Source organism: Daucus carota, chromosome 2, assembly GCF_001625215.2.
Source record: "Daucus carota subsp. sativus chromosome 2, DH1 v3.0, whole genome shotgun sequence".
In the NCBI taxonomy this organism is placed as follows: Eukaryota; Viridiplantae; Streptophyta; class Magnoliopsida; order Apiales; family Apiaceae; genus Daucus; species Daucus carota.
Genome location: NC_030382.2, coordinates 27,171,446 through 27,186,779, shown reverse-complemented (window position 1 = coordinate 27,186,779; position 15,334 = coordinate 27,171,446). Strand labels below are relative to the sequence as shown.

General features: G+C 33.7%; 2 protein-coding genes across 2 annotated transcripts; both read left to right on the top strand.

The window, feature by feature from the left end:
• The first annotated feature begins 8,392 nt into the window (after positions 1 to 8,392).
• Positions 8,393 to 11,068, top strand: LOC135150482 (uncharacterized). Its single transcript, XM_064086803.1, has 7 exons — positions 8,393 to 8,513; positions 8,606 to 8,673; positions 9,455 to 9,670; positions 9,752 to 9,876; positions 10,025 to 10,093; positions 10,233 to 10,307; positions 10,403 to 11,068. Exons 2-7 carry the CDS (start codon positions 8,655 to 8,657, stop codon positions 11,066 to 11,068), a joined length of 1,170 nt encoding a protein of 389 aa, XP_063942873.1. The 5' UTR covers positions 8,393 to 8,513; positions 8,606 to 8,654.
• A 71-nt stretch (positions 11,069 to 11,139) lies between these two features.
• On the top strand, positions 11,140 to 15,060 carry LOC135150144 (uncharacterized). The gene is made up of 10 exons (XM_064086289.1): positions 11,140 to 11,327; positions 11,409 to 11,507; positions 11,662 to 11,757; positions 12,210 to 12,308; positions 12,545 to 13,221; positions 13,667 to 13,844; positions 13,936 to 14,049; positions 14,122 to 14,259; positions 14,353 to 14,553; positions 14,651 to 15,060. Exons 1-10 carry the CDS (start codon positions 11,235 to 11,237, stop codon positions 14,912 to 14,914), a joined length of 1,959 nt encoding a protein of 652 aa, XP_063942359.1. The 5' UTR covers positions 11,140 to 11,234; the 3' UTR covers positions 14,915 to 15,060.
• Positions 15,061 to 15,334: the final 274 nt, after the last annotated feature.

Here is a 15,334-nt window from a genome sequence, read left to right as displayed (position 1 = left end):
GGATTTTAAATGATATCTGATGTGTAAAATTATGTATGTCAAATGCGCACAGTGTCTATTATAGTGTAGACTGTCAAATGCGGATCTGAAAAGCTGGGAGACTATTTCCGTTAGGGCTGATCATCAAACCACAAAAAATGCAAGAACCGCCCGCACTGCAACAAACCGAACCGCGATATATGGTTTTTAATTTTTGTGGTGCGGTTGCGGTTCGAAATTTTGTCAAACCGCAAGGCGCGGTGCGGTTTGCGGTTTTAATTTTACAAAATGAGATTAAAATCGCACCGCACCGTATTTAATATATTATATAAAAAATATATTATATATATATTATATAAATATAAATCCATTAATCTGCTATTTTATCATGTATCAATAAAGTTTTTTTATATATCATAGCCATCACATATGAATCCAAAGCCCATTACCTGACAGTAATCCTACCTTAGTAGGTCTGTGCGCTGGTAGTCTTAGTGTGCAGCAATAGGAAAGCATCAGGACTCGGGACTCAGATGTAAGCACTAGTTGTCTGTTCTTGTAATTTATTTTGTGTTTGCAAATTTGCTAGAATGTATTACAGTTCAATGTATGTCGGATAGGCGAAGTGGCGAACACGTATTCATGATTTAATTTCCACTTTTATCATATTATATTTTCGGGTTAATTATCAAGTTAGTCACTGAAGTGGGTTTAATGTATCAAGTTGGTCACTAAACTGAAAACGGTATCAAGATGGTCACTAAAGTCACCATAAATATCAAACAGGTACTTTGAAATATGAGTTCAAGCAATAAATATATTATTTATAGAGTTTTACACATTATTTTTAAATGTTACCACAACCAACTAAAAGTTTGTGACTTTTATTATTTATGATAATATATTTAGATTTTATCAAGTTTATTTATTATTTTTTTAATTAAAACAAAAAAAATACCTATATAATAAAAAATAAATATTAAATAAACTTGATAAAATCTAAACATATTATCATAAATAGTAGAAGTCATAACCTTTTAGTTGGTTGTGGTAACATTTAAAAATAATGTGTAAAAGATAAATAATATTTTTATTGCTTGAACTCATATTTCAAGGTACTTGTTTGATATTTATGATGACTTTAGTGACCATCTTGATACCCTTTTTAATTCAGTGACCAACTTGATATATTAAGCCCACATCAGTGACCAACTAGATAATTAACCCTTATATTTTCTCCGAAAAATAATTGATTATGGATAAATTTTATAATTTAATTTTAACAAATAATTTAAATATATATAAAGCGCATAAACCGCACCGCAACCGCACCGCCTTTGCGTGGTGCGGTTTATGTGGTTTTAACTCTTCGTGGTGCGGTTGCGGTTTGAGAATTTGGCAAAACCGCATATGCGGTTTAGTTTGCGGTTTTAGCCAAAAACCACACTGCCCGCATCGCGATCACCCCTAGTTTCCGTGAAGACCCCCAGCTTAGTGCAAGACAAAGTGTTGTGTGAGATATATGTGAATAGTACATTGGCCCATGATTCCTGACACATGGGACTCACCTTTATCGCGAATACCTTTGGTAATGAATGATCTGAGCCTATTCTTAAAAAAAGAACGCCATAATATTCAAAACCTCTTGTCGCTAATGCATTTGTCAATGACTGAGTTGAACCTTTCCCTTAAAGCATAACGCCATAACACTCATAATCTCTGTAAGTCACAAGACCGAGTATTAACAACTCTAATACGCCATCTCTAATCATTCTTATCTAATGTCATATCACCCGTGAGATTCAGGGCTCCCATGTCCAAACTTAATTGATCAGCCCATGTCCGACGGGGCCGACTTCTCTTTCTCTTGTCCCGAACCGATATGTGTCCGACTCTCCTAACCAGTGCTGAGTTACATTTGTACCGAACATGTCCATACAAACTTAAACGTCCCTCATTTATTTTCTTAGATATAGACTCAACACCTAAAAGACGTCGAAAAGTAACAAATTTGGTATATCATCTATCATGGTGTTACCACAAGTCCAACGCAGCATACGCATTTCCGCTGTCTCTAGCCTACGCTCTTGAGTCTTTCTCAATGGCCAACACTCGGAACCATATAGTAATCATGGTCTGATTGCTACTCGGTAGAATTTACCTTTCAACTTCAAAGGTACACTTTTATCACACAAGACACCAGTAGTAGCCCGTCAGCGAAGCCATCCTGTCGAAACACGATGTGTCACATCCGCAGAAATACCGCCATTACTTTGAATGATAGAAACCAAGTATGTAAAGGTATTAGTTTGGGGTACATGGGCCTCTGCAATACATACAGCAACATCCTCATGAATCTCCTCGCTGAAATTGGCATAGAGGTACTCAGTTTTAGAACGGCTCAGACGCAATCCATAACCCTCTAGTGATGTACGCTATTGTTCAAATTTCACATTAACCTCGTTCCGAGACTCGGCGATTGACACAAAATCATCGGCAAAAAACATCCACTAAGGCACAGGAGCTTGAATGTCATGGGTACTCACATTCAAAACCATTATAAAAAGCAAAGGGCTTAATACCGAACCTCGATGAAGACCTACCTCAACCGGAAAATACTAAGTATCTCCAACGAGTGTCCTAGCACGTGTCCTCACCGCTGAATACATATCTTGTATGATCAGGATATACACCGCTGAGACCCCTCGCGCTGCTAAACATCTCCAAAAAATGGCCCGTGGTGCACTATCATAAGCCTTTTCAAGATGTATAAATAGCATATGAAGATCATTACGACGCTCTCGATATTTCTCCATAAGACAACGAATGAGATAAATCGCCTCAATGGTTGACCTCCCAGGCATAAAACCAAATTGATTTGGTGAAATGGTAACAATTCTTCGAATCCTGCACTCAATAACTCGTTGCCAGAGTTTTATTATATGACTAAGCAACTTAATACCACGATAATTACTACAACTTTGAGCATCACCTTTATTTTTTTAATTGGGTACAACAATACATAACCGCCAGGCACTTGGCATCCTGGATGTCCGAAATATAACATTAAGAAGAGCGGTCAACCATCTTGCACCCTATTTCGCCAAACACTACCACACCTCAATCAGAATCTCATCGAGCCCAACTATCTTACCTTTAACCATCATTAGATCTGAACAAAAGGACCGGTCTGGCAGGGCCAGGACCGGTCCTAAAAAGCCCAGGCTTTTTTTCTAAAATCTGGACCAGGTTTTTTTATTTATCGAGCCGGGCCGGGCCTGATAAATTATCGAAAATGAAGGACCATAGCAAGCCTGATAGACTAGCGGGCTTTGACCCGAGCTTTTATTTTGTAAAATAATTATAAACATATCTTTTGTTTATCACATTATCACCGACTCTCTCCGCCCCTCGACTCCGGCGATTGGCGATCCACCAGCCTTCTAGTCACTGAAGCTTCGGCGATCCACCGGCAACGAAATCGAGCGGTTCATCGTGTCGTCGACTTCGAGTTCGAGAGAGTTAAATTAGGGTTTCTTTTTTGTTCATTTATCACTCCATCTTTTCTAGGGTTTCGTTTCACTCTATTTTATATGTTGATTGTTTTATTTAGGGAGTTGAGATGCTGATTGCACTAAGTGGATGGTGGTATTCTGGTGTGCAATTACTTGTCTACTTTGTAAATAAAGTTGATGCCGATGATCCTGAACTACTAGAACCTGTGGAGATGGAGCTCCGAGGTATACCCCTTCTTTTTATATGATCCCACTTTTCTTTTAATTGATTGATTCTTAAACCTCTTCCCCCTACCCTTTTATCTCAGTATAATGGCTTGATACAAAAATGAGGCTTGTTTGTTTTTAATTGATGTAATCCTTAAACTTGGGTTTTGCATCTCGTGTCTAATCTACATAAATTATATCAAATATTGGCTATAAACAATTCAGTTCTGTAAATTATTCAAAGATTATATCATGTTTACTTCTTTGATACTTTTGTGTGTATTACATTATTACACGGTAGTTTTTTGTTTTGGGGTTTTTAATCTGTTGTTGATTTGCAATTTCTTGTAGCAGAGGCGGACAGAGGAGGAGCAGTAAAGCATTGTGTGGAGCCGAAGATAAGTCCGGAACAAGACACACACATCTAGTATGGAAAAAAGAACCATTTAGCATTGGATTTAAATCTCTAATTAATATACCAATAGCCGACGTATTATTACTAGAATTGTCAAAAGATATACTAATTAATTTATCACGAATCTTAAATTCTCTAAGACATGTCATCATGTTATAATAAATAGCATTTCCGAAACGAGGGAGTTCAAATTGATCAAAAAAAATTATTATTTTATTCATTTGCCAAGTATCCATATCTATCCAGTGACATGTAATACACATAAAAGACATAAATACTGTCCAGCAGACCACACATCACTTGTTAAGCTAACTTTACCCTCATAATTTTCAAAAAAATTTATCATGGATTTTTTTACTTTTACATAACCTTTAATTGCATCATGACGAATAGTAATTCTACTAACCTTTTGATATTTTGGTTGAAGGTTGTGATGTATGTAGCTGGTCATTCCATCATCATCAAAATTATTGAATGGCAATCCCTGTGAGATGATTAGTTTCATTTGCATATCTCTTTGTAATGCTTGCTCATAGTTCCATATATAACCTGTAGGGCTTATTTGTGATCAACTTGCCTCTGGAGTCATCTTTGAAATACAAGAAGTAATTTTATATTTGTGTAATAATTGTAGACACTGTTTTATATTGTTGTAATAATTGTAAATTGTATAATCTGTAGACTCTGTACAATGTAGTATATTAAATGTATACAAGCCAATTATTTAAATTGAGCAACTCCTTTACTGATTTCCTGTCTTTATGATATTTTAGTTTTATTCCACAGAATTTGTCCAGGCATTTTGGGCTTTTATCTGGACTGGCTGCCGAGCTTTAATCTGGGCCATAACTGGGCCAGATTATTTCCCGGGCCGGGCCATGTTTTTTTTGTAAAATTAAGGCTTTGTGAGGACTTGCAGGCTAGTCCTGGACTGGTCCGGACTTTTTATATCGGGGCTTTATCTGGGCTTGTTATCGGCTCTATCTAAACGGGCTTTTTAGGCCCGGGCTTTTTCTTCAGCTCTACACATCATGCATAAAGTTGCGCGTACCTCTTCCACAGTAATATCTTGACTCATACCAACATCATTGTGAGGAACATTGACACTCTCTTGTTCGAATACAATCTCCCTTCCTCGAGCTGCGTTAAATAACTCAGAAAAATACCTACCCCGTCTCGTTATAATATCTACATCATGAGCAAACCATGATCACCCTCGTCCTTAATGTATCGAACCGAACCAATATCCTGACGTCTCTTGTTACATGCTTTTGCAAGTTTAAATATTTCATTCACTCCTTGCTTAGTACCTAGACGCCTATACAGATCTTGATATGCCTTAGTTTTTGCCTCTACAACTGCCTGTTTAGTCATAACACATATATCTATTATATTTTCTCTGGAATATAATTACAAATTTTGATTATTAAATCGAAAACGAAGTTATACGATTCTTTTCATTCCAAAAGTGATTCAAAATTATGTAATATCTCAACAAGATTCTATAACAGAATAATAATCATCCAAAATTATTCTGTTTTAGAATCAATTTCAAAAATAAATTTTTTTTTCTTCAAATTTTAAGTGTTAAATTACTTATATTAGATATATGTTATAATATTCTATATTAGAATCACATTTTATATATATTTTATAATAGAATTTATAATACACTTGATGATTTATAATGGTGTACTATGTAACTCCATATAAGAAGTACCTCTCTAGAATATTGGCATATATATATATATATATATATATATATATATATATATATATATATATATGTAACTCCATATAAGAAGTACCTCTCTAGAATATTGGCACATATATATATATATATATATATATATATATACATATATATATATATATATATGGTCTTACTCCAATACAAATCAAATTTGTCTAAAAACCTAAAACCCACTAAGTACACTCCCAAATTGGTTATGAGCACTCCACAAATTGCTAACTGCACTCCACTTCATATTTTTACTTTTTATTTTTTATTTTCTGGGGGACCCACTGCTGACGTGGCAGCAGGCCCAGTGCCGACGTGGCATGTCTACTTACGTGGAAGCTGTCACGTCATCACTTGCTGACGTGGTAGTGACGTCATGCTGGCGTGGCCGTTGACGTGGCAGCCTAGGTGGGCCCGGTGCTGACGTGGCAGCCTGGGTGGACCTAGTGCCGACGTGACATCTGATGTGGCAGGTGACGTGACGCATTGGTGTGGTCCCATTGCTGACATGACATTTGGGTAGAAAGTGTAAGTTTTAAAAAGTTAATGACAAAACTAGGGGATGCATATTGTCAGTTTTAAAATGTAAGAGGAGATGTTTGATCATTTTAAACTAGTTTTTAGGTTTTTAGGCTAAAGGTGGTCTTTATTTGAGCATCTCCATATATCTATTTGAGTTGGGTTCCTTGGAAACCCCCTTTTTTGGAGTATTTGGAGTCCTATCTATCTACCGTTGGATCAAATACCTTATCCTACGGTTGACAAAAAAAGTTTAATTTGTTTTATTTTAAAAATAAAGTCAAATACAAGCAGTTGTGTTTTCTACTACTGCCACTATCATTTTGCACGCAAAACACGTCAGTAACAATTTGAAAAAGAAAATAGTCCTGATATCTTGTTGTCAATTTTGTATATAGTGATTGAGATGAATATTGTTCTGCAGAAAAGAGATTTGTATCCTTCTCTTTCTAGGCTTCTCGAATAAATTTTGAACACAGAGTGCTTTGTCGGAGATAATGGGTGGAGGTACTTACTTTTTGTTGTCCAGTCGGAGATAATGTGCTTTGTCCTGCACGATTTTGTTTAAAACACTATATTGAACTACGCAACTATCTAATTCAAGAATGCAGAACATAGATTCTAATGAAGCACATAACCACATGCGCAGAACAAAACACAAAAAGAAGGGAGCAAAATACAGTAATCTTGAACACGTCATGCACACAATTATTCGATAAATGAATACCTAGAGAAACTTTTTCAATGTAACAGAAACTGCAGAACTTACATGAATCGCCTTTGTTATTAAACATTAGACACTGGTTATGTAGAACAAAAGAAAGACAACATTGTTACGAAGAAGAGATACAAGCAATGCCATGAAGATACTACAGATGATGCTGATATGGGAGCAATCAAAATTGATGTTGAAGTAATGAAAAACACAGTGCTGAACAAAAGCAAAACCTAACCTCCTAAAAACACTCCTATGATTCGAGAAATTACATAGTAGATCCTTTCTCATATAGTGTCATGATTCCAAAAGAAGAGAAAACTAAGAAAATTCTGTAATAATTCGATGTAAATCGAGAAGGAAATATAGAAACGCTGGACATGTGGAGTAACAAATGGCAGGATAATCTCTCTCCCACAAACTCAGTAAGAAAACAAACTGACACTACAATAATGGAAGAGATGAGTGAGCACTCAATTTGGAAAGATAATATAATTAATTATTTAAATATTATAAAATTCTAATGAAACTACAGCCATTAGATGAGAGCAAAATGGAGGGTCGGGATTGGGACTCCGAGAACTCCAAAAAAAGTAGGACTCCAAATAACTTTCCTCTATTTATATATATAAACCAAATCAAACTAAACGTACCCAGTATATATATATATGGGTCAGGTTCTAGACAGAACCGCTTAAACTTAGAACCTTAGAACCACATTAATAGTCATTAAATGAAAGTAATTTTAATGTGTGAAACTAAACATATAAACATTTTTTAGTATGGTACATATTTAAATATACATGCCTTCAATTAATGCACATTCTTAATTTATATATGATCATTTTACAATAAAAATACATTTAATATTTAATTCATCTATCTCACTAAAATACGAACCGATATGTGTTCGACTCTCCTAACCGGTGCTGAGTTACATTTATGCCGAATATGTCCATACCAACGTAAACGTCCCTCACTTATATATATATATATATATATATATATATATATATATATATATATATATATATATATATATATATATATATATATATATATATATATATATATATATATATATATATAGAGTCGCGCTCCATTGAGAACTATAATTAGGGTGAGATATGAGATCACATCATAACCGTTCATCTTATAAATTATAACAGCCTACAAAAGCTTAAAATCTCGGTGGTTTTTTTGTAATTTTAACAAAACTTTAATGGCACTGTCAAAATTTAAGACAGACAGTTCAAAAAATTAATACACTTTTACTTTTTCCCACTTTTCTCTACCGTTGTGTCTCTCTCTCTCTCTCCACCAGCTCTCTCTCCTCTCCAGCTCTCGCTCTCTGTTACCGAGAAACACACCGCGAACTCATCAAATCATCACGGATTAACGCCGATTTCAACTCAGATTAAGGTTATAATCACTTAAACTCTTCAATTTAAGTTTTACTTAAACTCAGATTTACATCTAATTGAGCTGTGAATTGAGTTTTTCATTGAATGTAGTGCATTGTTAAGTTTTTGCTACCTGTTTCAGAGGATTTTTTGAGGAGTTATGGCTGAAATACCTCGCAGTACGTATATCTTACTTATCTTCGTGATTATCCTGAATTTTGTTACTGATTCGAACATATTAATTGTATTTTGGTGCTTATTTAGGTTTAACTTGTGTTGTTTTAGTCCATTAGTACTTTGTTTGGTGAATAATGCTTTCAGCAATAGTGATTTAACATTGCATGTTGATTTTAATTGTGATTATAAGCTATTATAAGAGTGATTAGTTTTAATACTCATTTAATTGATATATTAATGATTTTATTTATGTTTTTGGTTTATTATGTGTTTTTACCACTGATAGTTCTGAAAAAGAAGTTATACATGTTATACTGATAATTATAGTTGTATTGTCATTAGCTGTGATGATTTAGTTCACTAATAGATAGTGATTAAGTTAATTGTGATGATGTGGATTGTTTGTAAATTGGTGCTCATTTTTTGGTAGTGTATGCAGTATATTAGTGTCCTATACATGTATCATGATTTCAGATTAGGTGACTCAATCTAGTCACGTAAACAGTGGAGCTATTTATAAATTCCTCTTTTGATAATAGCTAGTGATTAAGTTAATTTTAGCTAGTGATTAAGTTAATTTTGAACATTTGAATTTTATTGTGAATTTTTGCTTTTGTAGTGATTTAACCATAATTTTAGTGATTAGTTGATGTATTGATTCGCTATTGTAGTGATTTAACCATATTTTAGTGATTTAAACTGATGTATTAAAAAGTTGATTGTCTGTGCTTTTTAGTGTGGAAATTTTTTTAATGGAAATGCTTAACGCTCAAGTTTGAACAGGAAATTCAGTACGTAGGAGCACAAGACTTATATTAAAAAGTTTAAAAAGACCGATTACAGGACCAGTATATGTGGATTTGGAAGCCGACGATGCTGATCAAGTGATCATAGATGCAACTATAAGTGAGAATAATAATCATGTTGGAGACCTTCCTGAAACAATGAATAATGTGGGGGACACGGTTATTGTAGAAGAAAACAAAGGACCAGTGAGAGGTTAAATAGTTACTCTGTTTGTATATTTTTTATGTTTTGTTGATTTAGGTAATCAGTTCTTGAATTGTTTATTTGGTACAGGGCAAGTTACATTATCTGATTCAGATAATGATTTTGTGGATCCTGCACCATGGTCAAAGAGCAAAGAAAAGAGGCAAGATAATACTGTTGAGACAAGAAATGTAAAAAGGAAGCTTGTGCTTAAGGTAAATCATCTAGCTAAAACCAAAAAAAAAAAAAGAAAAACAAGGGCACACATAGACTCGTTGATGATGTATTTGAATCCACTTTTGATTACAGTATTTGTTTAGCTTAAATTTGTTTTAAAAGTCCTTACAATGTTACTTTTATCAGGAAACTGAAAAGGAGATTCCTGAGGCACCGAGATTGAATGATAACAAAATAAAGTTGAAGGCAAAAAAGGTAAATGAGTTTCCTTTGGCATAATCATCACACACATATCACTGATAAATGATTATGAGACCTTTGTAACTGCATAGTACATGCACACACATATCACTTATTATTATTACATATGAAAATAACTTTTCATTTTTATTAGTCAAATGTAGATGATAAAGCTCAAAAAAGAAAAGCAAAAGAGAAAATTGAGGAAAGAATTGAGATTGTTGAAAAGGTATAGTTTCTTCTTTTAAAAAAGTTTTTACTTTCAACTAATCATCATTTGTGTATAGTTGCACATGCTCATACAATCTTTTCTGACTTATGTAGGCTGATGAAATAACAAAAATCAGAATTTCGCCAAGAATACTAAGTGACATGATATGTGCTTTATCAGATGCTCAACAACAATGGATCGAGGATGCCGGTTTTAAGAATTTGCTTAAGTTCGAATTAGTTGAGCTACCACAGAGGCTGTCATATAAGGTTCTTCAATCTTTTGATGAAAAAAATTGCATGTTGGTACTAAAGAATGGAGTTATAGAAATCACTGGGAAGGTTGTCCACGCTATACTTGGGTTGCCTTATCAAGGAGCTGAGATTGAATTTGTCCAAGACAATGCAGTTCAAGAAAGACTTAAAAAATGGAGATCACAATTCGGAATTAGTAATGGACAAAGTCTGGTCAAAGCGAGTGATGTTGTTGATAAGATAAAACAAACTGGTGATGTTGACGATACGTTTAAGATGAATTTTCTGGTGGTTATGGCAAACGTTTTGATAAGATCAAATACCAACAATTTTGTATCTCAAGCGGTACTTTATTTTAATGACGACTTGGACCACTGTGCAAAGTACAACTGGGCAAATTATCTGATAAAAAGTCTTGTAATCACAAAGAAAAGGTGGATGCGCACATCTTCTCTTTTCTTTACAGGACCAATGATTTTTCTGCTTGTAAGTATTTTTTGGTTTTATTCCTTACCTCATTCATAAATAGTATGTATAGTTTAAAATGTCATGAATAAATATTTGACCAATTGATCATCTTCGGCAGATATTGTATGTTGATCGGGTCTGTTTTCAAGAGAAGAAACTTGTCCTCAGACTTTTCCCAGCTTTTAGAGGATGGACAAAAGAGAAATTGAAGGAAAGGGAAGTGATGGAAGGAGAAGACGGTGCATTTGGCTCTGGAGCTATAATTGATTTGGCAACTGCAGAGGAGTTGGAAGAAAATAACATATTACTTTGGAAGGTAATTACTGTACAAACACTTAAAGTACATAGTAAAATTGTTATGTAGTTTATTTCTAAATAAAGTCATTTGCACACTTAGGGAAAAGCTGCTACAGGAAATGATAAAGTGATGGCTCAACAAACAAACAGAGAGGAAGATGGAAATGAGAGACATAACCTAATTACTGAACCAAATGAGGTATGTTAATGCATTATCTTTTACTAGCAAAATGATCAACAAACTGTCACACTATCAAAATGCAGTAAAAACACCATTTCTGAAAATCATTTGTGAATGATCGCCAAACTATCGCACCAATATAATTGTATTCTGTTTGCATTGGCTTATTTAGGAAAATGGTGCTGTGGAAAATGATGAAGGTGGGCCCGAAACTGGAAACGAATATGAAGATGATAATGGACACAACTACCATGATGTTACACATGAGGTATATAAATGCATTATAATTTTATGTAGATATGATTAACACATTCCCACAAATAACCACCACATACAAAATTCATTAAATCACCATATAACATATTAACCACCATAACTATCAAAAAATTTAAGTGATTATATGTTATTACATTTATTAATCAACTAATCACTGTTGTTTCTTATAGTGCTAGTGGTTAATATAGTATATTTTAATATAATTTGTTGCACAATACTGGTGGAAATTACTTGGTAAAAAAGCAACTATGTTGATTAATGGAAATCTTGAATTTATTGAAGCTGTAATTTGAGCGATAATTTGAATGATTTTAGCATCAAAGGGGGACTATTAAGTCGTAAATAAGAACTAAATATTTTTAAACCCAAAGAAGAATTGTTGAAACTGAATGGGAATTGTTAAAATGTAATATAAATATATTATGTTTGCATTGGCTTATTTAGGAAAATGGCTCTGCCGAAAATGAGCATGGTGGGCCTGAAACTGGAAACGAAGGTGTTCAGGATGATAATGGACACAGCAAGAATGATGATCCAAATGAGGTATATTAATGCATTATATTCTCACACTAACCACCACATACTAATGCATTAAATGACCATATATCACATTAACCACCTTATACCGTCAATTTTGATTATTTATATGCTTCATGAAAAATATTTTAATCACAAAAAGAATGGCATGGTATTATATTTATTAATCAACTAATCACTGCTTTTTTCTTTTATCGTTCTAGTGGTTAATATAGTATATTTCAATATAATTTGTTGAACAGGATTGGTGGGAATCACTTAGTAGAAAGGCAACTTTGTTGATAGATGCAAATCTAGAATTGATTGAAGCGAAGAATCAATATGAATCCGAATTAGACAAAGCAAAAGAACTACATCCAAATGATGAGAAGATTGATGAAATCGAGAAAAGCATTAAGGACTTGTTCAAAGCAAATAAATGGATAGATAGTGAGAGCTATGAGAATGATTTTTGTAATGACGAGGATATTCAAATGTGTGCAAGTCAAGAAGAGCAAGCACGTCTTGATACAGTTGATAGAGTTAAAAAAAGTGAATTACCACCAGATCACGATGACTATCTTGACCTTATTGCTTGGTTAAAATCTCCTGAAGGGATATTGGAGATTGAAAGAGATTATGAAATGATTGAAAGAGAGTATGATAATAAACAATGTCCATCATTCTCTCTTGGAATAAGTCAGCTATGCAAAGAGTTGATGGAAGAACATGGATCAGATGCTGATGGTAATAAAGATGATGGGAAGAGAACTGATCCATTGCCACAAAAACAAATGGAGAAAAGGACAAAGAGGGAGATCAAGGTCGGGCCAGCTTTTCGATCACCATACCTTCAAAGAAACATTGATGTCAATTCAAGTTACACCAGGCAAGAAATTGCTGTCTACAGGTGGATGATTCTGGACAATATGAATGACATGTAAGTTTCTCGTAATTACTACATATAATGTGATTATGTGACATACACATAGCAATCATATAACATACATATTTGTTAATCAACTAACATATTTATTTATAGTACACTAATCACCAAACAATGTGTTATATTAAATCACCTTACAATGGCATCACTAATCATCATATATTTCACAGGGAGAAAGTTGTAATAAAAAAACTCATGCCAAATAAAAGTAGTGATTAGTTTTAATGTTGATTTAATTGATATATTAATGATTTATTTATATTTATATTGTCATTACTTGTGATGATTAAGTCCACTAATAGCTAGTGATTAAGTAATTTTGATTATGTGGACTGTATTGTAAATTCTCGCTGATTTTTAATGATTTAAACTACAATCTAGTGAATTTGAATATTTAAGAATCCTTCAATAACAGCTCTAATAATCATATATTTCACAGGGAGCAAGTTTTTGTGTGTGGAGAGTACACATGTTTCCGAAAAGTAATAAAAACACTCATGCCAGATAGAAAGGTGTCATATGCTGTTATAGACATGTGGTCATTTTTGATGAATGCTAGAGAAAATTATAAATCCACGGAATCACCGATGCGTCTATACATGGACACTGGTCTTTCGGTAAGAATCTCAGTTTCTAGTTGTTGTCATAAGCACCTGATCTGTTATTGTTATATTTACGTATTAACCTCGTACTGTTTGAAATATAAAGATTGCACCTTTGGATGACAAAAGGAGTAGTGAAGAACAGTATGAGCATTTTAAGAGTGAAATGAAGCACTATTTTGAAAGATACCCAAATAGAAGTATAGGAAACGCTGATTTGGTATGTCTCTGAACCATGAAAACTGTAGTTTGCTACTAAATAATTTAGTTGGTAACACGATAAAATATGCAGATATTTTTTCCGGTGCTTGCATATGGACATTTGTACTTGATCAGTTTCAATTTAAAGAAGCCGGCATTTGATATCATCGATAACATCAGGCGAGGGAGAAATGCTGCAAAGGAGTATGGTCCAAAGCCTAAATTGTTGGTAAGTAAATGATAAAATGAATTAGTTATAAAATCATCTCTGCAATTACATTAATCATAACATTGAAAATGACATAAATTATAAATATTGCAGCGCAAACACTTTGTGAATTACTTGTTTGAAAACAAGTTTGAGTTGCTTGCACAATCATTGAAGAACGTCAAGCCTATGTACATGATAATGCCCTGGCAAACATTAGGCAATTACAAGGACTGTGGAATATTCTTGATAAGACACATGGAAACTTACAAAGGCGAACCAAAGAATTGGATCACTGATTTAAAAGCTGAAAGTGTAAGTATATTATATAAGTATTTTGATGTAATCACTATAAATGTCTTCTTTGCTTTCTAAAGAGAAATATATCTTTCTGGTATTATTTGGAAAACAGACCATCCAATCAGCGCAACTGATAAAGCTCCGTGCAAAGTACTGTCATGCCATTTTGACATCTCCTCTGAATGAAAAAAGACAGCACGTACTGAATGAATCAAAACTTCTGTACAACAAGATGGCATCGGACAAAGTGATGAGTATAGTGCTTGCTGCAAGTGAAAAAAAGAATGGAGCTGTATTTCGAAGGAATGATATTAAAGGGAAGGTTCTGTTCCCAGAAGATCAAGACCCCACAGAAGATGACACACCTGAAAAGTGATTGAATGATGCTATAGTTTGATAATTGTTACTTCTTTTACAATCTCTATGATATCATGAAACTGCTCAACAATTAGTACTGTTTCAAGATTGAGAAATTAAATTGGTTGTATGAGATGTTGACACTTTCAATTGCTATGGAATGCAAATTTGGCTTTGGATATACTAATTTATATGCTTATGTTCTCTATATATATGAATGTTAGGCCTGATGCAAGTCTCTTAATTATTAAACCTAAAGCAGGTGCTAAGTTTGTTTTCTCAGTGGCCTAATCCAGACCACTATATGTCACATATGTTACATGCACACACATTCATGTGCTATATAATTCTTATGTCAATACAAATCAAAATAAATTTTATATTACATAATTGACAAAAATAAGTTTAGTGATCATTAAACAAATCACCAAGTCTTTTG

Coding starts and splice junctions, on each gene's coding strand:
- LOC135150482 (XM_064086803.1), top strand. Junction 9,671..9,751: donor AAACAAAGGACCAGTGAGAG/GTTAAATAGTTA, acceptor TATTTGGTACAG/GGCAAGTTACATTATCTGAT. Junction 10,094..10,232: donor TAAAGTTGAAGGCAAAAAAG/GTAAATGAGTTT, acceptor CATTTTTATTAG/TCAAATGTAGATGATAAAGC.
- LOC135150144 (XM_064086289.1), top strand. CDS start 11,235: ATGGAAGGAGAAGACGGTGCATTTGGCTCTGGAGCTATAATTGATTTG. Junction 11,508..11,661: donor TAATTACTGAACCAAATGAG/GTATGTTAATGC, acceptor TGGCTTATTTAG/GAAAATGGTGCTGTGGAAAA. Junction 11,758..12,209: donor ACCATGATGTTACACATGAG/GTATATAAATGC, acceptor TGGCTTATTTAG/GAAAATGGCTCTGCCGAAAA.